This window comes from Coturnix japonica, chromosome 3 (assembly GCF_001577835.2).
Source record: "Coturnix japonica isolate 7356 chromosome 3, Coturnix japonica 2.1, whole genome shotgun sequence".
In the NCBI taxonomy this organism is placed as follows: domain Eukaryota; kingdom Metazoa; phylum Chordata; class Aves; order Galliformes; family Phasianidae; genus Coturnix; species Coturnix japonica.
The window spans coordinates 78,086,959-78,114,739 of NC_029518.1; the positions used below are offsets into that span (position 1 = coordinate 78,086,959).

General features: G+C 38.3%; 1 protein-coding gene across 9 annotated transcripts in view; it reads right to left on the reverse strand.

Moving 5' to 3' along the window:
- Positions 1 to 27,542, reverse strand: part of PHF3 (PHD finger protein 3) — a 44,396-nt gene extending 16,854 nt beyond the window's left edge. The window contains exons 1-5 of one of the 9 annotated variants that reach the window (XM_015859158.2): positions 19,171 to 19,269; positions 13,160 to 13,296; positions 11,589 to 11,663; positions 10,790 to 10,951; positions 8,321 to 10,088 (exon numbers count right to left, since the gene is read on the reverse strand). In XM_015859158.2, coding sequence (XP_015714644.1) covers positions 8,321 to 10,088; positions 10,790 to 10,931 — 1,910 coding nt within the window. In that variant the 5' untranslated portion in view covers positions 10,932 to 10,951; positions 11,589 to 11,663; positions 13,160 to 13,296; positions 19,171 to 19,269. Of the gene's footprint in view, positions 1 to 30; positions 3,275 to 8,320; positions 10,089 to 10,789; positions 10,952 to 11,507; positions 11,664 to 13,159; positions 13,297 to 19,170; positions 19,440 to 27,428 lie in introns of those variants that run through there. The other 8 variants (XM_015859154.2, XM_015859156.1, XM_015859153.1 and 5 more) reach the window with 8 other exon arrangements.
- Between the last annotated feature and the right edge of the window lie 239 nt (positions 27,543 to 27,781).

Consider the following 27,781-nt stretch of genomic DNA (forward strand, 5'->3'; position numbering starts at 1 on the left):
GATTTGTACATCTCAGCAACTTGTTCTTACCTGATAAACGATTCTCTTTGTAGCTTTACATCCATCTCCAGCCTTACAACATGGTACGATCTGAGAAATGGCTGCATTTATAGGTTTGAGTGGTTTTATTTGCCATTTTGCAATAGTCCAAGAGAATATCACAACCTCACTATGTACTTGTAACCTGATCCCAAAACCTACCAAAAGAACCTTTTCAGATTCAACAAGTTGAGCAAAGAAGTTAAGAAAAATAAAACTCTCAAAAACCTCAGAACCACTGAATTTATGTTTGAGAAAAGTGAAACATTTTCTTGTAGGAGCATACATCATGTTTTCCTCCAAACTCACAGTAGAAATGTATCAACTGATATGACTTAGCCTTCCACTGCAATAAGACATGTTTGAGTATTCTGAGAAATATAAATAGCACACAACTATCTCCAGAAAGCTGGTTTTTCCCCCCACTCTTTCTAGTGAACTTGGGGCCAAGAATTTGGCTTCAAGCTAAATCTGGCCTGTTTGCAGTTATTAGTTAGTTTGAAATTAGGTACATGTCATTTCTGTGACGCCATCTTACTCTAAGCTAATAGCTTCTTAAATCATAACACCAAAATGAGAATTGCTTAAAGAAATGCTTTTCATTTCAGAGTCACTTAAACAGACTCATCGTTCTTCAGCTAATGTGACTCTATGCAGACATTACATTTCAAAGTGTAGTGAAGATCACCTGGTCTAAGACAAAATCCTAGTTTCCAACAACTTTGCTAAAGCTACTTTGGAATTTCAGTAGGTATCACTAGTCCCTGATTACGCTGATAGGTATAATTTCTCAGACTATTTTGGAGTGAAGTGGAATTTCAGAGTTAAACAGATCAAACATCAATATATATTTGTTTCACTCAGAAGCAATGGCTTTTAAAATAATTTATTAAAATGCACCTAATTTAAGTGTTCTGATCTGCCTCCAAATCTCGTGTGTCATCCACCTGTTTTTTTTTCTTCTTTTTTATCTTTTCTTACATTAACGTGTCATGTATCTTAAAATCCGGCAGAAGAAAATACAGAAAGACTGCACATGATTGCATTATGAAAAGTGTAACTTCATTAAGTACTGAAAAATTACATACAATTTCTTTGTAAATTCCATGGATGACTGAAGCCTGTAGACTCTTCTAAGGAATACTCCACCTAATGTGTACAAGCCCCTGCAAAGATGAGCTACTACTTGTTGACTTACCTACTTTGAAAGACTGAGCATATATTACAAAATGTGCTTAGAGGAATTCTCATTCACCAGAACTGTAGATGAACACTCTAGGCGGTTTGAGGCAGTACTGTATTCAAAAAACTACGAGATGGAGAATCTTCCTAGTCTAGCAGCATAAGTTTGAAGTGCAAGAACAGAAAAGAGTCATAGCTTTATCTTCTGTCCTTACTTACCCAAAATAAATCAGGATTAAATTCAGTTGAAGTAAATCAGTAAGTTTTTGATGCTTTTTCTGATAAGCTTTAAAGCTCCAGCTACTCAAGGAACAGGTCGCTTCCAGCTTTAGCAGCCTATACTGCTGTTCAATATATTTGAAAAAAAAAAAAAAAAATGTTTTTATAATCCAGTTTGTGAAGAAAGCTATTTTCTCTCTCATTTTTTCATTCCTTCAGCTACAAGTACATTCACTGGTGTTACTGACAACTACCAAAAAGATCTGTCTGTCTATTCAGTTGTTTCAGTTAAAGAAGGCACATGTTCCTTCAAGTTTTGCCAGTACCTCCATGTCTTCACATCTACGTTCTAGCAAAGCAAGATATAAGAATGGTATATAACACTACTGTTACATGCTTCTGATCCTCTTTACCACAGAAATTAACAGAAAAACAAAACAAAAGTGATGGAAGTTTGACACAAAGATGACTGCATCTTTATGAAAAACTAGAACCAAACATGTGATGGTATGAAATACATGAGTGCCTATTTCACAATTCCAAGGATCTACAAGACACTTGGCATGACACATCCTGTGCCATTGCAAAAGTTACTAAAACTCTGGGGATACCAAAGACCAGTTATAAAAGTCCAAAATCATTTTCTACAGTGTTGAAGTAAGATCAAAACAGACAAGTATTTTGTTGTACTGATGAATGAGTACCTTCTGGTTAAAAAGTGAAGGAAACTGAGGAAGCACAATCTTGAAGCTGCAAATACTACTGGAATTTTTATTTAAAACACGTTTGTGTTTTTTTTGTTTGTTTGTTTGTAAACTCAGGCACTGGAAACTAATCTGTTAAATGAGCAGGGCACACTGCAACCTTTAGCAACCAGAACTAAAATTTTGATTAATATTTAGAAAATGATTTAAATTCCCAGGAAAGTACAGATGACTCCAGAGAATAAAAGAGACAAAATGCTGCAGAACTTCAGCTTTAAACTGACAGCGTGTGTAATTCACACCTTTGCTCACTAATAGCAAGTGGCAAAAGGAATGGTTTGGGACATCAGTAAAGCACCAAATAAGCATTCAGTCTTATCTCTTTATTTGGAGGCCCAGCAATAACAGAAGTGAGACTTTTTTTTTCCTCCCCCTTCCTATCACACAGGCTTTACCTTGTTGGACAGTGTATTACACAAGCCTATCCCATACTCTGAAATAGATGATTTCAGATTTTTTTTAGTAGTATAATCATACTGAATAGGAGTATTTTAAGGCAATTAAGCAGAAGAGCAGAGGCACAGGCTTCCAAGAACAAGCTGATTCCTAAAAGCCCAATTTAAAAGATATTTACAAGCATACTTTGTTGATGTTTTCTTCATTTCTTTGCAAATATTTTAAATAAATAAATAAATAAATAAATAACTGTGAATGAATTCAGCTCAGAAACAAGTAATTCTTTACAAAGAATATACACCAAGATGGAAAGATGTCATTTTAGCCATCTTAATGAAACTACTGAAGATGGAGTATCCATTTGGGTTCATCCCAGCCTTCACAATAAGGTTTCAACTGCACTGTATTTAAACATGCAGAATAAAACTTCAGATTCAAAAAGCAAGACTACAAAGAGAATCTGGAAATGTCCAAGAAACCTGTGCTATGAACAAAATTTAAGTGTTTACAATCATCTGGCTTAAACTCTGTTATACAAAATGGTAATAAAAATAGTGGTACTGCCCGCCTGAAAATGTCACTGTTTTCACACTAGTCAACTAAAAGTCTCAGTTTCAAGGCTGATAGAAGAACATATGATACAAGTAATGCAAGAAATCCTTTGTACCATAAGGCCATATATACATCTTCATCTGTTTCACTCATCTGTACACAAAATGCAATTATGATTGATAAAAGTAATTGTATTTGGGTAACAAAAGTGACAGTGCAATGCTCAAAAATTAAAAGGGGAATTCAAGGGACACTGAAGCCTCGCTTGAAGGATCATAGATGTCCTCTTGCAAAACTGTCAGTTGTGACTGAAGAGGTTCTGATATCTTGGACTATTTAAAACACCAAAGTTTCTGAACGCAGATTGCTTCAAGTTGCAGAGCAGGAGTTTTACCCATGTTGTAAGGCTGGAGTGGAAGATGTAAAGCTGAAAAAGAAAAAAAAAGTGTTTTAAAATATTGTATTAACCTCCAATATAAGATCAGAACTGCTTTTACATGTCTTCAATATAAAACTGTTTTATTCATGGAAAACTCTAAGAACAGACAGGTGACAGTGGAAAGTATTACAGTTCACTGGGACCTTCACATGGAGTATTTTATTGTTTCATTCCTGTCAAATAATTCTTGGCAGTCTCCATACTGTGCAAAAAGATGCACCTTCAAAAATCAGAATGGAACGGAACATAGACAAAAAGAGACAATAATTGAAGCAATCATTCCATAAACTTTTTTAAGTTTGGGACACTTTCCTTAGTGTTCTTTGTGGCAAATTAAATTTATCTGTGATATTAAAAAAAAACACCACAAGTTTGGACCACATTTTCAAAATACACAGGGTCAGGTTTTAAAATTAATTTACATAAACTCAATACATATAACAAAAACAAGTTGCTAGAGAAACCAATCACTGTGAAATAAGATTTTAAAACTTGGTGCTACAAGTCAGCCAACACTGAAGTTGAGACATTCCATGGAAACAATTGTTTTGCCTTCAGCTAATAAAGACATTATTAGAAGGAAAGAGTGATGAGCTTAACCTTTACCAATCCACTTTATTCCCATAGAGACTGAGGAAGATATTCACAGCAGCTTTAGCACAGCCTGTTTTTCACATCAGTGTAGCATGGACTCAATTCAAAACTCAGAGAAACAAAAGGTTACCAAAAAAAAAAAAAAGAAAAGAAAAAAAAAAGAAGTGCACAACCTTGTTACCAGAGCACAAGTTTTTGTTTGTTTTCCATCTAAGTTCAATACACATGATTAACAATTTTTTTTCAGGTTTTTAGTCTTCTAGAAACAAGCAACAGTGGCTTCAAAAGAAACACTATCATCAGATGTCTTTACATAAAGTGCATGGCATAGGATAAAGATACTGAAAACACTAATTTCCCAGTATAATACAAGCATGTGATTTCCTATAAAGATAGATTCTTTTCCATTTTCCATGTTACAAAATCCTCTCTAAAACAGAAGCAAAGTATGACACAAAAAATTCTATTCTGCCCAAACAGAAGGTAAATGAAGAAAAACAGACCCAAGCAACTGAAAAAACAAAATCCTTGATCTTCCACAAACCACAAAAAGATCTCCTACATCTCCTAATAATAACCACAAACCTATTAAAAGCAATATTAATGGAAGCTCCATTAGCAAATGAATCTATCTACATTTTGCATCTTTCAGAATCAGTTGTATAAACTGCACATATACAGGTATTTTATAAAACCATTTATTTTAGACAACTAACATGATTTTAAACTGAAAGAGTAGATTTAGACTGGACATTAGAGATTCTTTTACTGTGAGGATGGTGAGACACTGGAACATGCTGTCCAGATAGACTGTGGATCCTCTCATCCTGAAGGTGTTTAAGGCCAGGTTGGATGGGGCTATGAGCAACCTGGTCTAGAGGGAGGTGTCCATGCGTATAGCAGGGGGTTGGAACCAGATGATCTTAAAGATCCCTTCGAATCCAAACCACTCTATGGTTTCCTGGCTCTCTCCTGGTACTGGTATTAATAATTCTACTAGTATTGTAGCAAATTAATAGAATCTGTATTAAAGGAAAAAAAAAAGCCTAGCAATAAAATGGCATGGCTCTATGAAACACACTGGAGTCCTTGAATTTTTTTAATGACATATTACAACGTTGTTTTGCTTACACTGTAGTTTAATTTTGCTACAGTGACAACAGCATGTGGATTTGTTTGTTTTTAAACTTTACACTTGAAGTAATTCTGTATATTAGATGTACAGAGACTTTCTGGTGACTCTCTGTTTCCAAGAGATTAGAACACTATCTTTTTTAATCAAATTCTACACTTCTACAATTGCCTTCTACACTATCAATACCTTATCCTCCACTTCCTACAACTGAAATGTAGGAAAAAAAAGTATGACCCTAAGTAAGGGTCCTACACTACAAAGCTTATCTGTGAGCTCTGAAAAGTCCTAGTACTCTGACCACACAAACTGCATCATCAAATTCCAAGCAAGTTATTAAAAAATATAAATATACTAAACTGTAGAAATCAAAAGGAAATTATCAGAAAGCAATTAAAATTATAAACTTCCTTTTGCTTTCTATAATGCTGTCTAGAAAATTTGTTTAGTAACAGAAAATCTCAAGTTATGTACTATGAACTATTGAATCTAAGTTGGTGGACAAAGGAGAGGGTCTTAAAAACCTCAGTTAAATTTTGTCTACTTGCCTAAGAAAGAAATTAATTCAGCTTATGAACCTGAGTGTATCAAACATTTACATGGAAAAAATGGAGAAATTTATTAATATGGACACAAGAAGAAATCTTGCATTAACAGATTTCTCAATCTGCAAAGCACTCTCATCTAGCTCTACGACAGGACTGTAAATGTTTTTGGGTTTTTTTTTCCTTCTATTTTTAAATATCATTGTTCTGTCTTCAGGAAAAGTAGCATTTACATTTATGATAAATTTTACTGTTTCCAACATAGTTTCAACTCACTGAGAATTTCAGGTAACAACTTTGGTCTGTAAAACCTTCATGCAATACACATGCACACACACATATAGATAAATGCCTTTCGTCCATATATGGATGAATCAAAATTTATGGGTGTGATGTATGTTGCTAGATGACAAGAAGACATCTGACAGTACTGGGACACAATGGTGAAGTCAGACAAGTTGAAAGAAATACTACAGTCAGTAATAAAAACAATTCAAACTTTGCTCCAATCAGATAAAACTGTGCCATATGTTATAAAAATTGCCGAATACAAAAAGACATTAATTATCTGACCTGACCAAGAAACACAGAGTTTAGTTTCCACTTGAAAGAACAATTACTTTTTTAGTTATCTTGCAAAAGTAAATCTCTGAATGGGAATGAACAGATTTCCATCAAGCAAACAGATTGTGACAACCGATTGTTAAGTAAAATGGTGATCACTCAGTTCATGGGGAAGAGTGATACAAAATACAATTCAGCTATGTTGATTCCAGCTTATAAGCATCAAGACAAGTAGAAAGCAGAATATGAATTGTTATTGTTCAAAATAAGAACAATAATTAGCAACACTAAGAAACAGACACAGCTCTTACAAGTAAAGGCACGTTTTAACTTGAAAGGTTTTTTTTTTTTATCATGAAAGTGACAAGGATGGACTTCTTTCCCAACCAAATCCCTCCTGTCAGCTGTACAGGGTAAGTGTACTTCAACTTTGAATGTGGTCAATCATAGAAAACTGGATACAATTTTTTTAAGAGTTGCTTCTGAAACAAAGCACTCAACAGTACCATCCATCCTGCGCTGTTCTAGCACAGCATAGGAAGATCACAGGAAGATTACCCTGGGGCTGTGAAAGACCTAAATAAGCATCCTGCTTGGGGATTTCCTCTACACAAACAAGGCTGATGAAACAATCTCTACATTCTCTCCAACGTGAATCAATTCTTCAAACTTAGTATTACGTTAATAAGGCGGTGAGTTGGCATTTATTGCAAGGAAGATAAAAGGGTTCGAGAGACTACAATTTTATAGCCTGAATTCTAAGTGTGTGTTTCATTAGTATGGCATATTGCAAACCTCTTTGCAACATTATTTACAAACTCAAGATTGCAAATTCAGTTCAACGTTCTCTACAAGTAATCTGTACCACAGCACTAATAAAAATCTCTAAAGCGACCAATGTTCCAGATCTTAGCCTTGTCTTTGCCATTTGTCGAACTATGGCTATTTTACAATACTCTCATGTCACACTCTTCTTTCTCCTTTTTCCTAAACCATGAACACACAACTGAATAGAATAAAACAATATTACGAAGGTATAAGTGGTAACAAGTTCTAATTACATTTTTTCCAAAAGAAAGCATATGAAACTAATCACCTCTCCTATCAAGCAATTCTCACCAACCAGGCAGAGCAAACCTGGTATTACTTCTTTTCATAATACGGACACAGTTAGTTGCACAGCTACAAATTAAATGAGCAAAAAACAAACTGGTACTAGATGATGAAAACATTAAAAGAAAAAGTGATAGTACAGGAACTCTTATTCCTGGATTCACAGCTCATTATTAGAACATAATGGCCCTTTTCAGTTCGCTTAGTGTCAGAGGGACATCAACTTCAAATGGTAAATGAGGTTGCACATGAAAGCAATTTTGGCTATATCTGTATGAAAGTTTCATAATTTTTTTCCCCAGCCTTTTCTGCTCCCTACCCAACTTGCTATTCCTCTCTTCATCTTTATGTAATAGAATCCCAGTTCTAACAGCTAAAAATTGTACATGTACAACCATTCAAATCAATGATAGATCATGAAACTTTAACTTAAGGAGCATGTGGAAAGAAAGAAATGAATCTGGACCATGGAAATCTTTGTCTGAATTCTGAGGAAAGAAAGTTAGTTCAGAATACACAACATTCCAGCTGAATTGCAGACAAAACTTTGCAAGTAAAAATGTATAGCCAAACTAGTTTCTAAGATTCCAAAAGACAAAAGTGTATGAGGGCAAATGAAACCAATTCACAGTACAACAGACAGGCTTCCGTTACTAGGCTACACATTTGTTTTGGTACCAGCAGTAAGAAACATTTGTTAAGAGGAGAAAAAAAAAACCAACAAAAACGTCTTCTGAGACCAACGATAAATAACTCTGCAGGCACAAAGCCACACACACACCTGTTGCCATGTGGCTTTTTGCAAAAGCCACACTGCTTGTTGGGCACCCAAACATGTTTACATTCAGTAGCAGGGGTATGCTCCAAGCCTTCCCTTTTAATAGTTGAAATGTTGTCTGGAATGAACAAGGGGGGTTCATCAAGTGAAAGACTTTTGCTACTTCTTCTCTGGCGAGGTTGAAGATTCTTATCAGTTCTTTTTGATTTGTATTTTTCTTTATCATCCTCCTTCAGATGTTCTACCGCAAGGGCATCTTTTGCCTCTAGCTCTTCCTTTGTAGAGCTATTTGTTTTCAGCACAGAAGCAAGCTGGTGTTTCTGAGCTTGCTTTTGACCGAGATTTAAAATATGTCCTGGTACTGGGTGCCCAGGGTGGTGGGTATCTTTAGAACTACTTTGAGAAGATTTCTCAATTGCTTTCTGAATTGATGACTTATGCACTAGACCAGAAGCCTGGACACGGGGTACTTTCTTCAGCACTGCATTAGTCTGCTTTTTTACAGTGGCTGCTGTAAGACGGCTCTTTGTTTTTAAAGCCAGATCAGTTTGTTTCTTCCTAATTTTAACAGGGTTATTTGGATGCTGATGACTTTCATGTTCATCTGCATTACGCTTGAGACTTGCTGAAGATGAACTGTGAAGACTTGTTCTTGAATGCTTTACATCTTGTTGTGTTGCACTTGATTTCTGTTCAGCACTCACAGTCACATTTTGCTTATTTTCTACGACAGATTTACTATGCCGAGGTTTCATGTTCTTTTCACATTTTGATGGAATGTTAAATTGTTTATCATCATCAACCTGAAATTTTAATGTGTCAGAGTCTTCTACCTTAGTACTATCAATCTGCTGCTGTACATTTTGGCTTGTATGGTCAAGAACAGTGCTTTCTAAAATGCTATTTCCTGGGTCAACAGAAGTAAACTCTTCACTTTTCAAGTCTTTATTATCAAATTCTGTACTATCCATTAGTTTCTCTGATGAAGTTACAGTTTCCTCCAGTCCCTTGCCATCATCCACAGGCTCTGTTACACATTCTTTTACTAACAATGTATTTTCATCAGGGACTTCAACACTACAGGAACCTAATCTACATTCAACCCCATCTTCTACAGAACCAGACAAATTTGAAAAGGTCTCATAAATTTCACACTGATTCACACCAACACTAGATGGATCGTTAGTTTTTCCAGTTAGTCCACTTTGCTCTTCCGTTATCTTCTCCAGTTCCACTGTTTTATTTTCAGTCTTTTCTTCTGAAGAAGCTTCCGAGCCCATTGAATCATTCACATCATTTGCTTCATCATTAAGTGCAGTAATTTCAGTATCTGCAGAACAAACTGATTCAACATTCCCAGACTCAGCCTTTGTAGCAATCTCTGATATCTCTTTTGTTTCTTTAGGAAGTGTACAAGCTCCTCCAAAATTAGAGCTTAACTCCTGGGATGTTTCCTCAACTTTTGCCTGCTCAAGGGGTTCAGACTTCACTTCATTTACCTCTCCAGGACCAGTAATACTTTTTGTACTCTGGGAATCTGCTACTGTTCCTTCTGTCTGTCCTGATCGCCTTGTACTACGCCTAACTTCTTTAGGCTGTTCCACTTTCAGAGGTGTGGCAACGTCTGCCTCTTTAGCTGGATTTTTCTCTTGCTGTTTCTGTCCTGTCTTGAAGGCAGATCCACTTTTTACAGATGATTTCTTGGTACTAGCTACAGGTGCAATATTTGAACGCTTAGCCAGCGTACTCTGTCGCAAACTCCGGACCGGCTCTATGAAGGTAAAAAAAGAAAAGGTCTTAGCTTTACCATATACTGCAATTTGCAAATGAAGAATAACCTAGAGTAGAAATGATTTAGCCTTCTTTACAATACCAGGCACGAAGAGAACTCAAGTTTAGTGAAACAGTTAAGTTTTAATAAATAGAAAAACACAACAGTTTCAATCTAAAAGTTTCATTACTCTAACAGCTGTTAAAATTGCAAATAGCATATGAAAGAAAAAAAACCTCTGATAAGCACGATGAAAAAAGAATCAAAACCCACCACTTTTCTAGCACTCAACTTTATTCTACTCTAAGTAAAAACATGCATATATAGATATACATATATAATAGGTTATATTGTGATTAGAAGTATAGCTGTAATGTTTAGAAAGTTTTTAAGAGAGCACAACATATAAAATCTAAATATTGTTTGAAAATATGAGTTTTGTTAAAGAAACACACATAGTCTGATTTATGTATAAGGACCAAAACTCCAAAATAAGCTTGAAAGCTACAGGCCACAAAGAAGAATATTTGTTATAGAGGAATTCATTCCAAATGACACCTTACTGATACTCTACTGAACTCTAGCTCCAGCTTACTAAAAAACAAAACAAAAACAAGCCTGTAGTCAAACACACATGATCAAATATTAAAATTTACTCATCATTTTTATGCAAAAACATATATAACCTATTGAATGACCACCTTGTGCCATTAAGCGTGGTGATTTCCTGGGTGATGCGACTGACGTTTCTTCCAAACGGCTCCTCAAACTCCGGTTGGGTACAGTTAACTCATCTTCATCAATGGCATCATTACCACTCTCTTTAACTCCTTCTTCATCCATAATAACATCAAGACCGATAACTGGGGAAAAAAAAAATAAATAAAAACAACAAAAAAAACAAGATAGAGCCTAAAACTTAAACTGAACAAAATGCACTGCCAGCTGTAGAGCTGAGTAAGGCAGGGAAAGAGACAGGAAAAAAATAAGTAAATTAGCCATTTATAACAAACAAAAGGAGGGGGTGGGGGGGAAATGAAGATAGGTAAGAAAAAAATCCCAGTTTTAGTGTAGAAGAAGCTACCACCCAATGCTTAATATTTCTGTGGATAGTCCTCATAGCTTTCTGATGGACTCCCCAGTCTTAGCAGGATCAGCTGTCTCTCACTGCCCCTTCTCATTCAAGAAAAAGTGAAGAAAGATGAGCAGTGGAAAGAGCTGATCCAGAAGAATGATGGACTTCAAAAACAGTTTTCTCATAAGATACAATTTCAAAACTGAAAGTCCCACCCACATCACACAGCTCCATCTACAACCCATTTATTTATTTGTTTATTTTTGCAAGGGTGTTGAGTGCAGCATGCACAAATCTCCCAGCCAGAGTTAGACAACACTGTCCAATTCCTATCCTCCACTAACCTGAGAAGGATCCCAGAGGTTGCTCTTGAAAATAGGTTTCCTAAGAGGCAGTCAGGCCACTGTACCAGCCATTCTCCTCACCTTCTCTAAGTCTGGTTCTGCAATGGTAGCCTCTCCTATCCCAAGATCCTATGTGTGATTAATGAATCCTGGTCCCTGTAGGATGCGAAATTTGTGAGATCAAGCCAAACACCCAAGCAATTTTTATAAAAACACATAGAAGAGTCTTACAAATACAACACAAGACTCCAAATAAGCAAGTTACCCTATTCCTCACTATCCAGGCGCTTAGGCAAAATAATTTTAAAGGCAAAGCTTAAACAACAGAAATAATCTATTTCACTTTTTTTTAATCTGTTGCTTACCTAGATTTAGTGTATTTATTCTATAAATTAAAAAAAGCAAGAAGCTAACAGTTAAATTTTCAGGTTGTTTCTGAAGCTCTGTGAATACCTGCTTTAAAAGCTCTCTTGTGAAGCCGCTGCAATAATGAGCATAAAATTACAAAAAAAAAAAAATAATAATAATTAAAAAAAAAATAGAGGTTGTAAAACATTACTAAAGCCAAGTAGTGATGAATAATCATGCCAGTTGAGACTGTCATTCAACCCACATTTACATGACAGGAACAACTAACAAAGAGATTTTTTTATTTTTTTTTCCAAGTTCAGAAATGAGAAAGTTTTTAAATAGCCTTTTAAAGTAAGGCTGAGCTTGACACCTGCTGAACTGCATTCTGAACCTCTGTAATTAGAAAGCTGTCAGGAGCTGAAAGCTAGGAGTACCTTCAGGTGAGAAATTACTGTCAGTCATTTAATTTTAACCACCTTATTTAATTACTGCATTGTATTTCCTCTGATTAGAGGAAAGGCGTATTTCTGAAAATTACCAGCAGCTCTTTTCAAGCCACACAGCTATCTTAATACATACACATAGATATCATACACAAGCTGCACAGGACTGATAAAGCTAATGTTGCTCTACTCATCCAAATGCTCCTTAATTACTTACTTACTACAAGCTACACACTGGGGAAAATATGACACTGCCTGCCCTGTCAGACTTTATTTTCCCCTTAATATCCATGTTGGACAACAGCCAGCATTAGGAAAACTGAACAAGATGAATCCTAACTCAGGCCAGCCATTCTTTTTTTCTGAAAGATGACATTCTTTCAGCAGTACCACACTTTAGTGTCTGTTGTCTTATTAAGAAAATATTCCTACAAAACTATACAATCATTAGCCTTAGAAAGGTCCTTTAAAGGTCATCTAGTTCAGCTTCCCTGCAATGAACAGGGACACCCACAGCTAGATCAGGTTGCCCAGAGACTGATCCAGCCTTGCTTCAGAAGTCTCCAGGGACAGGGCATGAGCACAGGGAAGAGACCACCAACACCTCCTTCGGACCCTTAAATACAGAACTACAATAATTATTGAAGATAATGAGACAAATAATAGGACAAATAAGGACTATTCAGATAATTTCTTTAACAGTTCTAGAACAGATTTCACAGCTTGTTAAAGCATCAGATTTTACATGTTCTTATACAACTTAATCTAATTAAACACCCTTCTTCATTAACACAATGGATAAATTCATATTATTACTGACAATTTGAAATATTAGAATGGAAATATTTTCATACTTACAAGACTCTGTGCTGTAGCTTTAATTTTTATGTAGTGAATTTGAAGCACAGAATCTTGTCTATTTCAAACACCTGAGCTACAACTCAGTTACTACAGCCACGTGCAGCAAGATGAGGAGTACTCAACACAGAACCCTGCTGGGAAAGGAAAAAGTGACAAAGAATAGTAATAGATACAGGGAGATGAGAAAATTGAATTATGAAAGGGAAGAGAAGGTAGAGATACAGATTTGGAAAGAGGAAACCAATCAAAGCATATAGAGACAGAAAGAGATTATCTTAATAATAAATACCTAGAAATGATCTCAGTAATAAGTATCTATAGAAACTAAGAAAGAGGTGTGATAGAAAATCAAGTAGGAAGAAAGAAAAATAAGGAAAAATAAAACCATACAGAATAGAAAAAGTGTACACTAGCATACAACAAGAAGCTGCAAAGAAGGAAAAAAAAAGAAGGGTCATAGTCAATATACATATATATACAATGGAAGAAACACCACTATCACCTTAATAGGTAATAGTTTCGTGCGGGTTGGAAGGGACCTTAGAGATCATCTAGTCCAACCCCTGGGATTTGAGCCTCTGTGTAGCAGAGCGGCACTTCTACCACTTGCGCCACAGGGGGGATTCGAACCCGGGCCCTCCAGTGCTGCAACGCGGCATTCCTACCACTGCGCCACCGGGGCACACAATTGTTTGAGTCTCTCTGTTACTTGCAAAGTGTTTAAATTTCCAAACTATTCTTCCATGTCATCTTACTTTTTATGTGTGTTAAACAATAATATTAAAAAGATTTCCAAATTTAAGTAATTTTTCCATGCGTTAAAACAAAACTGTGATAAATTCTTCACTAACATACAATTGAGGAAAACACGACTTATTTGATGGAGGAAGACAAGGGAAGGAGAAGAAAATACTTAAAATATCAGCAAGATATTTGAAATTATTATCCTCAGTCAAAATTAGACAGAAACATTCAAATTTGACACATTTTTGACAAGGTTAAGTTTGAAGCGTAGAACTGGAATTCTTATTTTGACAATAAACTGTCTTTCTTTTGCTTAGCTAACTAAGCAAAGTTAGTTTGTTACTACCTTGGTAGTAACTAACTAACTTCAACTAACTTTAACTAGTTTGTTACTATCTTGGTCACAAGACACTGTGCAGCTTGGAGGAAGGAAGCTAAAAAGGTAAAAATACTGAAACTGTAGCTCATTTTGGGTTGCAATCTAGGAGTTACACCAAAAATTACTTAATATACAAGGAGGAAAAAAAAATAGGTATTCCATTTTAGGGAAACAGCCTGAAGAACCTAAAACATTCAGCCTATTACTAAGAAGTATTTGTAGTCAGAACAATCATTTTGGCTCCAAACATTTAGTACACGTTCATGATTTTAGCAGAGGTAATGCTGCTTTCAACAGAACTCATTAATACACAGGCTAAAGCTACAAAGAACAGACTGCACCTGGAGCAAACCTTTTCCAAGTAGCAATCCAGAGGGACAGGAAAAAAGTGCAATAGTTGCCCACAGCCTCTACATACTACTGTATGGGGGCCGGTCTTCCAAATAATTTATTAGAAATAAATACTTCTGTGGTAAACATACTTATAAAACAAACCAGTTAAAAGCTTTTGGATTTCATCATAAAATCAAACATTTCTGTATGTTAGGCAATTCAAATCCCATTCACTCTACTACACGTGTAATGCATAATACATCAAACCACTCCTGTGAGGGACCATCCTGAAAGCATCCATTTGGTATGAACAATGCTTATTTAGTTTCATTATGCATCTATACGTATGCATGCACAATCATACTCAATTCAACAATGCAAGATGAATGCATTCTGTGGCTGCTGACTGCAAGTCAACATCTTTGTAGCTCAGTGGCAAATAACTGCATTATTTGCAATGAATGAAACCATACAATCTCTGCTATAAGGGGTTTCACAGTCTGATTTGCTAATCTCACAAGCTCATAAAATTAGTGGATAAATTTTCATACATCTTATAGCAAGAAATAACAGAACAAAACCTATCACTACGCAATCATCAAGACTGAAAAAAATGTGTGTTTCTCTAAAGAGAGATGTCATACCCTAAGCTTCATATTTTCCACTTCTGATTAAAGAAAAATGATAAGAAAGAACAAATACAAAAATAAAAAAGCCATCACACATGAACACATATTACTCAACCATGAAATATTGTTGGGAAATATTCCATATTATCTACCTATACTGATTATTTCATTTTTGGGAGAGCTAACACATTCTTACCATACAAGAAGCTCAGAACCAGAAACACAGCCACAAGTACACTATAGCATATTTTGAGTTTCACTCTTGAATGCCTCACTTCATCAATTTCTGTCTTTTAACTTGCAAAGACAGCAGCCTGTCAACTTCTACTAGTGACACGCGGTCTTACTGCCAAAACCTATTTCAGTTGGTCAGACTAAGCAAATTCCATTGCTACTAAGTTCCCAAGAACTTCAGTGAGGCCTAAGATTTGCCAATAGTCCATACCTTGATTCCTGAAATAAAAAATTTCTCAAGGGTGCTACAGAAGCAGAAATCTGCTTCATTTAATCTCACAAACCAGCAACCCAACTACATCTTCACTGTTTAGCACTCACTTTTCAGACACATCCTATAAGGACTTCAGCATAACAAAAGCTAATTTGACCCATGCCCTTTCCATCTTATAAAAAGTAATGAAAAATTACTTCCATCTCTACTCAGTGTCATTAGAAGACCTGGAAATGATCTTTTCTTCTCCAAATACCAACCGTTCAATCAATGCTGAAGAAAACAACGCCATCCCATTACTTTGCGGCAACTACAGATCAAGCTCAGAGTAGATAAAGATCAATAATGTCATCTAAATGAACAACAGTAAGAACATTAGATACAGCGCAAACTGGATTCAGGACAAGCCACTAACAAAGGTCCTCCTATCAGTACACAGTCAACACGTATCTATTCACATCCCCCCTGGTATCTGTCAGACACCAGTACTGCTTAATATAATGCAAATACTCTTCCCATAAGAACTACATATAATCCAATCTACAAACAGTTTGAGCATTTTCTGTGGAAATGCCTCTAACAAGCAGCAACTGGAAATTAAACTTAAAAAAAATCAAACTAGCTCTATTTTATAGACAAGTACTTAAACTGTTTAGGGGATGGACAGCCAAAATGCTATTTGCATCTATTACATACTGTAAGATTATCACGTTGAAAAGAGCTGAGCAGTAACAGCTCATTCACAGAATCACAGAATGACCCAGGTTGGGAAAGACCTCAAGGATCATGAAGCTCCAACCCCCCTGGCCTGGCAGGGCCACCAAACTTCCACATTTACTAGATCAGGTTGTTCAGGGCCCCATCCAACCTGGCCTTGAACACCACCAGGTCATGTTCCAGGTCATGACAGGGCATCCACAATGTCCCTACGTAGCCTGTTCAAGGTCCTCACCACTCTCCTAGTAAAGAACTTCCCCCTGACATCCAACCTAAATCTCTTTCATCTTAAAGCCATTTCCCCTTGTCCTGCTATTATCAGCCCTTTCAAAGAGTTTACTCCCCTCCTGATTATAGGTTTCCTTCAGGTACTGAAAGGCTGCAATGAGGTCACCCTGCAGGCTTCTTTTCTCCAGGCTGAACAAGCCCAGCTCTCTCAGCCTGTCTTCACAAGGGAGGTGCTCCAGCCCCCTGACCATCCTTGTGGCTCACTGGACTCTCTCCAAGAGCTCTATGTCTTATACTTCTTGTACTGAGGGTTCCACACCTGGACACAGTACTCCAGATGGGGCCTCACAAAAGCAGAGTAGTGAGGGACAATCACCTCCCTACCCCTGCTGACCACCCCTCTCCTGATGGAGCCCAGGATCCCATTTGCTTTCCGGGCTGCCAGAGCGCACTGCTGGCTCATGTTAAGTTTCTCATCCATCAGGACCCCCAGATCCTTTCCTGCTGAGCTGCTCTCAAGGATCACTCCTCCCAGCCTGTACAGGTGCCTGGGGTTCTTCCAGCCCAAGTGCAAAACCTTGCACTTTGCTGTATTGAAACCCATTAGGTTCACCCAGGCCCACCTTTCAAGTCTGTCAAGGTCCCTATGAATGGCATCCCTTCTTTCCTCCATGTCAACTGCATCACTCAGCTTGGTGTCATCAGCAAACTTGCTGAAGGTGCACTCGATTCCATCATCAATGTAATTGATAAAGACGTTAAAGAGCACCGGTCCCAAGACAGATCCCTGGGGGACACCACTTGTTACTGGCCTCCACCTGGACATAGAGTCATTGATCACCACCCTCTGCGGCTTTTCAAGCAATTTCTTATCCCATCAAATCCACATCCCTCTAATTTGGAGATGAGGATGTGGGGGGGACCATGTCAAAGGCCTTACTCAAGTCAAAGTAAATGACATCGGCCACCTTCCCTTCGTCAACCAATGTCATCACTCCATCATAGAAGGCCACAAGATTGGTTAAGTGTGAATGGTATGCAAAAGCTGAGCAAGACTGGTGCAATGTTGGAAAGTAATCACTTTGTATTAGGCCTGTAAATAATGCTGATCAAGAACTGACGTCAACCCAGCAGCAAGGAAAAGAGCAGAACAAAGACCCATAACTGATACTAGCAGAAAAAAAGGTTGCTACAAATTTCTTAAGTTGTTACACAGGCCTGACACCAGTCTTTCTCAAAGCAACTTTCACAGAAATGTACTCAGCTTCAGCTTTAAAGATACAAAATCATAGAATCATCTAGATTGGAAAGCACCTTTAAGATTACCATGTCCAACCATCAACATGACCTACCAAGTCTATCAATAAACAATAAAATAAACAAATAATAGTCATAACATAATAATAAACAATGTCCCTTAATGCCATGTCCACATGTCTCTTAAATAACCTCCAGAGACAAGGACTTCACTACTTCCAGTGGTGTTTTCACTTTTGATTCCCTACAGACTGAAATAGTAGCCATAATTAAGTGAGTTAGCTCACTTATTAAAATGGATTGCAAGCTTAAAAGTTACCTTTAAAAAGTCAGATGTTATTATTTAAACATCAATATTAATTATTCCACTGCTGATCACTTTTAGGAGAAATATTTCACTAGTGTACCACAAGCCCCCCAAATATCTCCCCATAACTTCCAAAACATCCAGCTGTTTTCTGACTGAATGGAAAACACTTAAAAGCCAGACAAGTTTACAAAATGATGGCAGAGAGATGCCAACATGAAATCAGGAAAAAACATGAGAATAGAATTGGTTCAGCTGCACATTAAAACTGATACAACATATTCTGGTAGTTGAAAGACAAAAGAGTGTAAGGATAGGGACTATTACAAGAGTAAACAAAAATATTAAAGATGGCCTCAAATCACATTGAACTAAGGCAGCAAAAGGCCAACAGTCTTCTTTTGGTTCTGTAGACCACTGGGTTATTGCTTTAATTTAGAGAAAGTAACATAGCCATAACAGCACTCAAGCTAATGAAGATGAGAATTTAGTCTCCTAGCAGAAACAGAGTATAGTATTATTGTTCCTACATTTTCCTTCGAGACAACCAAAGCATAATGCTTACTCCGTACCAACTCAGAAATAGAACTTCCAGTACTGACACAGTAACCTGACATCAGAGACGCAATCTAGTTCACCTCAAGTGCTCCTATTGCTCCTCCCAAACTGTCAAATTCTTGAAAACACCAAGTAACTCCACTAATCGGGTACAGTTGTTATGCTAAACAAATCACAATTTTAGTTGGGAATTATTTACACATACTCAAGTCAAAGCCTTCATTACTTTTGACCCAGACCAGATTAAAAGAACCCCATGTTGTACATGCCAAGCACGTAAACAGCACAACTAAAGGGGCAGAGAAGAGACAGAAATCCCAAGTTATTATTTCTATATTATGGAAAAAGGATTGGCACTGAAGAATTACTGTATTTTAAACTGTAATCTTAAAAAATTTTAAGATTTACCTGTTGAACAAGGCATCTGGAAATTGGGATCATTGCTATCCAAAACAGGCAAACAGAACTGGGCACTTGCAGATCCTAGCATAGGATCCTTATCGCTGAGCATGATCTTCAGCGAATCCTCTAAGACATTCTGACTTGTACTAAAGTCCTCACAGACTTCATTCTCCAGGTTGGATCCTAGAAATAGGGCATCATCTAAGTGTTCAGTAGGAATTAAATGGTTAAATGTATCAACTATATCCATGAAGAGTCCTGTGTGTCTTTCAGCCCTATAGAAAGACAAGAAAAATATCATAAGAAAATAAGCTACAAATTGTAAAACACCTAAGAAACTAATAAATTCTTTCTGCTGCTTTCAGAACTCTTAAGGTATTCTAGAATTATTAAAAAATAAATAAAAAAAATAAAACTGCTTATTGCTTATTATGGCTCACAGCATACATAAAATCATTTCTCTTTCTAGCTATCTCAAAAAGAAACTGCATGCTAAGTTGCTAATCACTTCTCTATCAACACCAGAATGCTGCCACTTCCATAGAGTGCTTAAAGTGTAAGCAAAACACCTGTCTAGAAGTTGTCTAAACCTTAAAGAACTAAGGTATAGGGAGTGGTGTGGAACCTGGTTAGTAGCCTCTGAGTGCACATCTTTGTTCCTCTGCTGAGAAAGCAGCACAGACCTGGGCCAAACACTGAGAAAGATAGATTACATTCCCACTCACACAGGAACTAGCAAGTACTTCAAAGCAAGTAACTATTTTTAAGCAGCAGTCTTTACCCTACTATTTTTTCACTTATCATTATATTCAATAATGTTACAGAGGTTTTAAGTGAAAATTTAGCCCAAATCAAGTAGATGAGCATTCTGTCTGAGGGCCTTGGAAAGGCCAGGACTGTTTAACAAACTTCATTTTTGAAGAAGTTTAGGTAAGACCTAAGTAACTTCAATCAGAGGCTGCACCTATAATTTACAAGAAGCAATTCTCAATTTCCTTTATCGGTTCTCGGCAAAGTAGCAAAAATGTTGCTGTTTCAGCAGAGATTCAACTGATTAAAAAATGGACAACTACTTGACAGAAAGAAGTCAATAAAATCCTTCTTTGGAAATTTAGCATAACCATGTACTTTGAGATCATTATTGTAAATACGGAAATTTTAGGATGTAAGGAAGATGGAGGAGTGTCTGGCAATATCTGGAAAGCCTGGAAGACCAATTTCAGCACACACAAAGCTGTCCAGGCTTCTGGAAACAGGAAAAGGGGACATTCTCTCCCACACTTTCCTTTATCAGCTGCCTCCTCCCACACAGCAGACAGGATACGATTTTTTTTAATGAATGCATTAATTAAGGTAAAAGGAGAGAAGTGAGATTTACAGTTCATGGTGCTTGAATTAGTTTCTAGATTCCTATTCCAGGAACTTGCCACAGAATACAACAATCTACTTATGCTTTCTACAGCATTAAGTATGCTTTCTTTTACATACATATTAACTGACTTATTTCCATTTCAGTGATCAAGGGGGTAATCCAAGACATAGATGTACTTGAAGTTGTCTTGCTAACATTAAAAAAACTATTTTTAAAATGTATTTATTTTCACAAGTTTACAAAAACTGCACATGAGCATGAAAAATACCTGCTTTTTTTAATTATTATTATTATTAAAAAATGTCAGACTTTCTTCATTCTCCCATAAGGTAGAAAACAACTGTCAAGTATAGCATGATGCTTTTGCAGAGCATGGTGCCTTTTCAGTATTCATACATTGAGCATGACACAAACAGTCTAATGCACAATATCATACAGGCCAGCTAGGCAGCCAAAAGAAAAAATCATGACAAATCAGGCGTATTTATATAATAAAGTAGCAGTTTTACAACAGGAATGTTGTAATTAGAAAATCCCCTACACCAATAAAATACATCTTTTATTAAGCAGTGCATCTATGCATACAGCATGTCAGCAAGTGTCTACACCAATCCATATGCTCATACAGAGTTCATAAAATGATTTCCAAGTTTGGCAACAAGCAAAAGCTAACTGCAATTGAGGAGGTGCTGTGCTGTACTGTATAATCTATTCTATTATGCAATGTAGCTACAACAATTTGATAATACATAGAGCGAGCTTAAGAGCTGAAGCTGCTCCAAGTAGGAAAATAATTGTAACTGCCACAATAGGAACTTTGAAACACCCTCTTATAATGACAGGTGGATGTTTTGTTGTTGGTGGTTTTTTTTAACACTTACATCACACAAGCATGTGAGTAAGAGAAACACAGGATAAAACGATGGCAAACAGCCACCAACAAGCACCAACAACACTCACAAATTACTCTAAGAAATCTTTTCTACCCAAGATTAAATATGAAGTAGAGACAGTTGGCTTTGAATACACACACAATTATGCTTGCCTGTTTTCCCTTCTACAGGAGTAGAACATCTATATAATACTCATCCAAAAACTTCTGTTACCAAGGCAGTGCTGTCCACTTCATTAATAGCAGCTCTATGTAACAAAAGCTCTGGTAGAATTGTAGCTCCTGCTACCAAAAATGGCTGCTGACAAACAAATCTCTCTCTTCAATTATGTGGTAATAGGCAGGGGGGATAATACCTACAGTACTGCAAGACCACCTTGCAACCACTCAGAATGCTAAATGTGCTGCAAAATAATTGTCCAAACATCAACAATATAATGGCCACAGTAATCTTCAGTGACACCTAACTAATTACAGAGAGAATTCAAAAGAAATTTTAACAAAAAGTCTGTTTTTAGAGTATGGCTCTATGGTCAAGTAAAAGTTCTACCCAAGTGTTGCATTAAATCATCACCATAAGTTTACTAGCAAAGTGGAAACCCTGAAGTCAGAAGAAGTCCCATCATGAGCAAATCTAATAAGATTTAAAAACTCATGTTCTACAATTGCTAAGACAGTTAGAGAAGCATCCCAGCAATGCACATGGAATCAAATTTTTGTTTTACTTTGTTCAAGAAGCTAACGTTCAATTCTTTGCATAATTCGCACCATACCAAGTTTTGAATATTTCTATGATTACTAGATCAATCATCACATGAGGTGTAGAACCTGCAGGGACCAGCACTAAAAGATGTATAAACTTCTTGCTACACAAGAAGAGCAAGATTTCTTCCCTCTTCTACACGTATTGTATTTTACATTGAAGCATACAAAGTTCCTGCATCTTTAATAATTGTCTCTTTAAAATGAAGTCTGGCTTATGAAGTCCTCAGAATTAAGATATGAGAATACTGCATTAAATATAGTGATAATTGCCTGAGATTTGGAACGGACTGGAAAAAAATACATATATCTGAAAAACTAACAAAAGAAAGGAGAAAAGCGCTCTCTGCCTAGTCAGGATACTCTGCATTCTAGACGCTGGAGATCCCATTTACTTAACTGATCTACTAGACTCATAAGTCTAAAGCTGCGAGAACAGCATAGTAACATTGTAATTCTTTCCATTTCATTTATCTAATTTCTGAGTGGACTTTCTTTTTGATTGACTGAACTTGCCTGATGCTTTTAAAAGGTTTTTTAAATCTAGTTATTGACTGACTGATGTTAGAAACACGGCAATGCTGAAAACAGGCAACTTGGCCTGCTGTCCTGTAAACACTTTCCTTCAGCTTATACACACCAAATAACCCAAGGCAAGTCTGGTCTAAACAGCAGCTAACAGACTCCACAGAAATCTCACATGACATTCATGTCTTCAAGCAGTAGTATTATAAGTGCTGGTCAGAAAAGTGTATAAATGGAACAGAGCTAGTTGGACAAACTGCTTCCTAGAAAGTGAAACATAAGCAAAAAGCTGATGCTGCATCTTCACAGATAGCAGTGAATGATAAGTGCAGCCTTCCAACAAATTAGAAAGAAACTGCACCTGAACTGACATAGAATTAGCTAACTGAGTACGTGGTTTAGGGAATCCTTTTCTGAGTGCTTTTGGAAACACTGTACCTAAAAAGAGCATACAGCGCACCAGATGCCTGTTTACTCCACATAGGTGACAAACCACCTCAAGCACCCCTCATATCCTAATACTTGTAACTCACCCATCAACCAGCACTGCCTGCTGAGCACAGGCAAGTTTTGCTCTCCTACTACCATGAATACAAAACTTTAATGTTAAAGTTTACCATTGCCCAGATGAAAATTAATGCTAAGCTACCATACACCCATGTTTTCAGCATTAGAAGCTGTACTTAGTCTTACAGTGTTGATGGATAACACAGCACCAAAAGCCTCCATAGTGAAACAGGTTCTAGCCAACAGCTCACAACCTAAACATATCATGGGATAAAGAAGGAAATCAATATTAGACAATACATCAGTGGCACAGCCAGCAACTAAATTGAATCTTTACAGTTCCCACAGCAATCTGCTTTTCCTCTGGTTCATACTGTCTCAAATCCCATCACGGAGGGCAGTCTTCAAAGAATAAAAGAAATGACAAAACATTTTTCACAGAACACAAAGTTTTGATTTATGAACACCGGAGTTCATGACTTACTACAGAAAATGTCAGTGCTCTTTATCAAAAACAAAACAAACAAGAAAATGGATAAATCAAACAAACTTCAGAGTATGGCTTGCTGAGCTTTGGCCTTTGAGAATAATCAGATTTTATCTCTTTCTAATTTACCAACCTCTCATCAGGCAGGACACCATCAAAGATATGTCTAACAGCAACATGCAGTCAAAAGGTGTATTTGAAACAACAGGATTGCTGTATAGCTGTACAGTGATAAAGTTGTATACCAAAAACATCATCCCATAAGTATCTATATGTCTCCTGATCCCTTTCAGTGACCAGGAAGTAAAATAATTTTCAAACAATGATTTCAAGTTAGAAGACAAAAATGCAGAAAAAATATTTTCCTAATTGTACAAGATTAAATTATATCACACAAAATAAAATTAATAGATTTCTGGTCAACAGGATAACCACCCTTCAAATAACTTTTCATTCCAGCTGCTAGCAGAGGAACTAAGTACATCACTAGAAGTTGTGTTCTGTCACAAAAACAACCTAATGTTGGGATATCCTTCAAATGCATGTCATAAAGCTAACCTCTTCCCTTTGCTGGACTCTCCCCCTGTGAATACTGTTGAATCTCACAAAGTTAACAAAGATTATAGTTCTTTATATCACTCACAAACACATTATACATGTTTCCATACACCAGTAGAATTCATAAGCTCACTAAGAAGAAATATTCCTCTGAAAATAAATTTTAAAAAAAAAAATGCCGAAGACAGATTACTTTTCAAAGAATCACAGAATTGTAGGGGTTGGAAGGGACCTCCAGAGGTCTCCTTTTCCATAATTGCTGCTATATTCTTCCACATTTTTTTTTGTTTTGTTTTTCCAACCTTAGTTTCCTCGATAATTGCTTTATCATAGAATCAAAGAATGGTTTGGGTTGGTAGTGACCTCAAGAATCATCAAGTTCAAACTCTCCTACCACAGGCAAAGTTGTCAGCTACTAGATCAAGTACTAGATTGAGTTGCCCAAGGCCCCATCCAACCTGTCCTTAAACACCTCCAGGGACAGGGCATCCACAGCCTCTCTGGGCAACTTGTTCCAGCACCTCACCACTCTCAGTGAAAAGCTTTCCCCGGCACCTGATCTAAACCTCCCCTCTTTTAGTTTAAAACCATTCCCCTTATCCTATCACTATCTACTTGTGTAAGAAGTTGACTTCCCTCCTGCTTATAAACTCCCTTTAAATATTGAATGATTGCAATGAGGCCTCTTTTCTAAGGCAAACAAGCCCAGTTCCTTTAATCTGTCTTCATAGGAGAGGTGCTACAGCTTTTTGATCTTCCTGACCCTTCTCCAGACCCACCCCCAAAAATTCCACATGTGTTGGGGGACCCAGACATGGACCCAATACTTCATCTGTCAGTAGAGGCTGACAGTCTTTGCCCTCCCGGCCAGCCCTCTCCTGATGGAGCCTGAGATCCCATTGGCCTTCCGAGCTACAAGTACACACTGCTGGCTCACATTCAGTTTTTCAACAACCACAACACTCTGAAGTCCTTCTCAGCATGGCTACTCTCAAGGAGTGCTTCTCCCAGTTTGTACACATATATGGGATTACCTCGACCACCTGCCCAGTGGTAAAACCTTGTGAGATTTTCCATGGCAATATAGCAGCCCCCAATGAGGTCACACTAATACCATTCAGATGCATGTCACAAGCTGCCCATATTTCTCATTTTGCTGTTATGTAATGAACACTCATATCCTCTTCACCACACTTTGTCAGTTCTACTTCTAAATACCACCTTTTAAAAGTATTCCCTTAGTCATAAAAGGTATCTGACGTGGCAGACAAGACAATAAAAGGTTGTTTCCTAGAAATAATTTTTCTTAACATTTTTATAACTTGGATTCAATAATACTTACATCGTTCAGGGAAAATTACATTTAAAGAATCGAACACTTTCAGTAAAGTTAACAGCTAATGTAACTCCATACATACACTCAGCCCTTCACATGAGTAGCATTTACTCCATGAAAGAGTAAACTCAAGCACTCCAGAGAGGTTACAGAAGTACAGCAGAATGTGTACAGCAGATCTCTTTGAGCTTTAGTTTTCTTAGACAACTTAAGAATGAATTCTACACTGTAGAATCCTTAAAATTCACAAGGGTTAACAAATGTAACATACTTGCAAAACTCAAATGGTTGAATAACAGACGATACATAAAAAATGTGTTTTGAACTCTATATTTATAAGTACAATCTTTAAAGCAGAACTGAGATTAGAGGAAAAATCTTTGTAGGGAAGCAAGAAGAGAGCTGACCACAGTTCTGCTGCAAGCTACAAACTAGCCATTCAAGCAAAAAGCAAAACTATCTCATGAAATACTAAAGACATTATTCTGAGATCTCCTTCACTTTCCGAAAGTTTCCCAAACTTTAATAGATTAATTTATTAAGAACAATTAATATGAATTAGTACTGCTAAAAAAAAAAAAAAAAAAAAAAAAAGCCATATTCATTATTATCATGTTATTTCCTCAGCTTCTTGATGTTAGTTCCAAATGTAAATGTACAGACCACTTAATGGATTAACAGCCACCTGAAAGACAATGCTGCCAAGAGAATTTACACACTGTTGTCATTCCATGCTCCTGCATTCCCTTAACCATTTTCATGCTCCATTCTGCACATGATTTCTAATAATTCACCCTACGATAAGCAGCGCTCCTCACCCAGTCACAGAACCATAGGGGTTGGAATGGACCTAGTCCCACTAAAGCAGGGTCCCCACAACAGGTCACACAGAAAAGGGTCCAAGAGGGTCTGAATACAGTTGTTCACTGCATGGCTATGTCTCCACCACACAGACTATATTGAAGGAATGTGTGTCAACACATGAGTGACAGCTCTCCTAATATATAATGCATATTAGGTAACTACACTCCAGCAATGCAAAGGAAGCATGAACACATTGCCCGTGGGAGGCCATACCATTCAAAAGCAGGATCTGGAAATGCCACCAGGCCACAGCCTCCCCTGGGCACCCTGGATGACCACACTTTGTGCCACACTTCCTACAGCAAGTACTTTACATAAGAGTTAAACACGGAAATTGTTGATGATGCTAAGTATGAGGAATGGGAGGAGGAGCCCGCAGCAGGTCAGACCAATAGCAGAGGCACAGCTGGTTCTAAACTGGCATTTGTTTCTCGGGTTTGCGTGGGGCAAGAAGGCAGCAGAGGTGAAGACAGACAAGAGCAGTGAAGGGTGAAGGCTTCGCCCACGTGGGGCAGCGCATGGCGGACAGGAGCGCCAGCGGCGCGACATGGGGCACGGGCCAGGCCCCGGGGCAGACACGCAGACCGTCGCATGCGCGAGCAGCCAGGGCCGGGCCGTATCGTACCGCGGAGCCCGGCCCCGGCCGGCCAAGGGCCTGCGGCCTCCACAAGGTCATCCCCGGCGGAGTGGGGCCGGGACCTCCCACCAGGCCCGCAGGCCGCCTCCGCGGGGCAGAGAAAGGCCACGGCCGGCGCCGCCTCCGCGCCCGGCCCGCGGTCCGTCCGTACGACGGAAGCAGGCCTCGGCCCGCCCGGCCCCAGCCGTGACGACGGGCCCCGCCGACGGGCCAGGCCGCGGTCTTGCCACACCAGGCCTCGTCCGCCCGCCGTGCCCCGGGACAGCGGAGCGAGGCCGCGCGCTGCTCCCCTCGCCCTGCCGCGGCCCAGCGGAGGCCACTTACCCTGCTCCGCCGCTCGGCGCTACCCCGGCAGGAAGGACGCGGCTGCCGCGGTGAAGGGAGAGGCGGTGGCCTGCGGGAGCGTGGCTCCCCCTGCCGCGGGTGGTCCCGTCTCGGCCCGGTGCTGCTGGCTGGGCTGGGCTGGCGGTGCCGGCCGCGTGCCCGCTTACCCGTAAGCGCGCCCCCGCGCCGTCAGCCGAGCGGCTCCGCGCCGGGCCCGGCCGCTCACGTGATGCTGCTGTTTACGGGGAGGCGGTGCCGCGCTGCGCAGGCGCCGGGCAGGGTCCGGGCCGAGCGGGTTGGAATGGTGTGTGTGTGCTCTGCAGCGGGATAATGGCGCCCCTCAGGGCACCGCA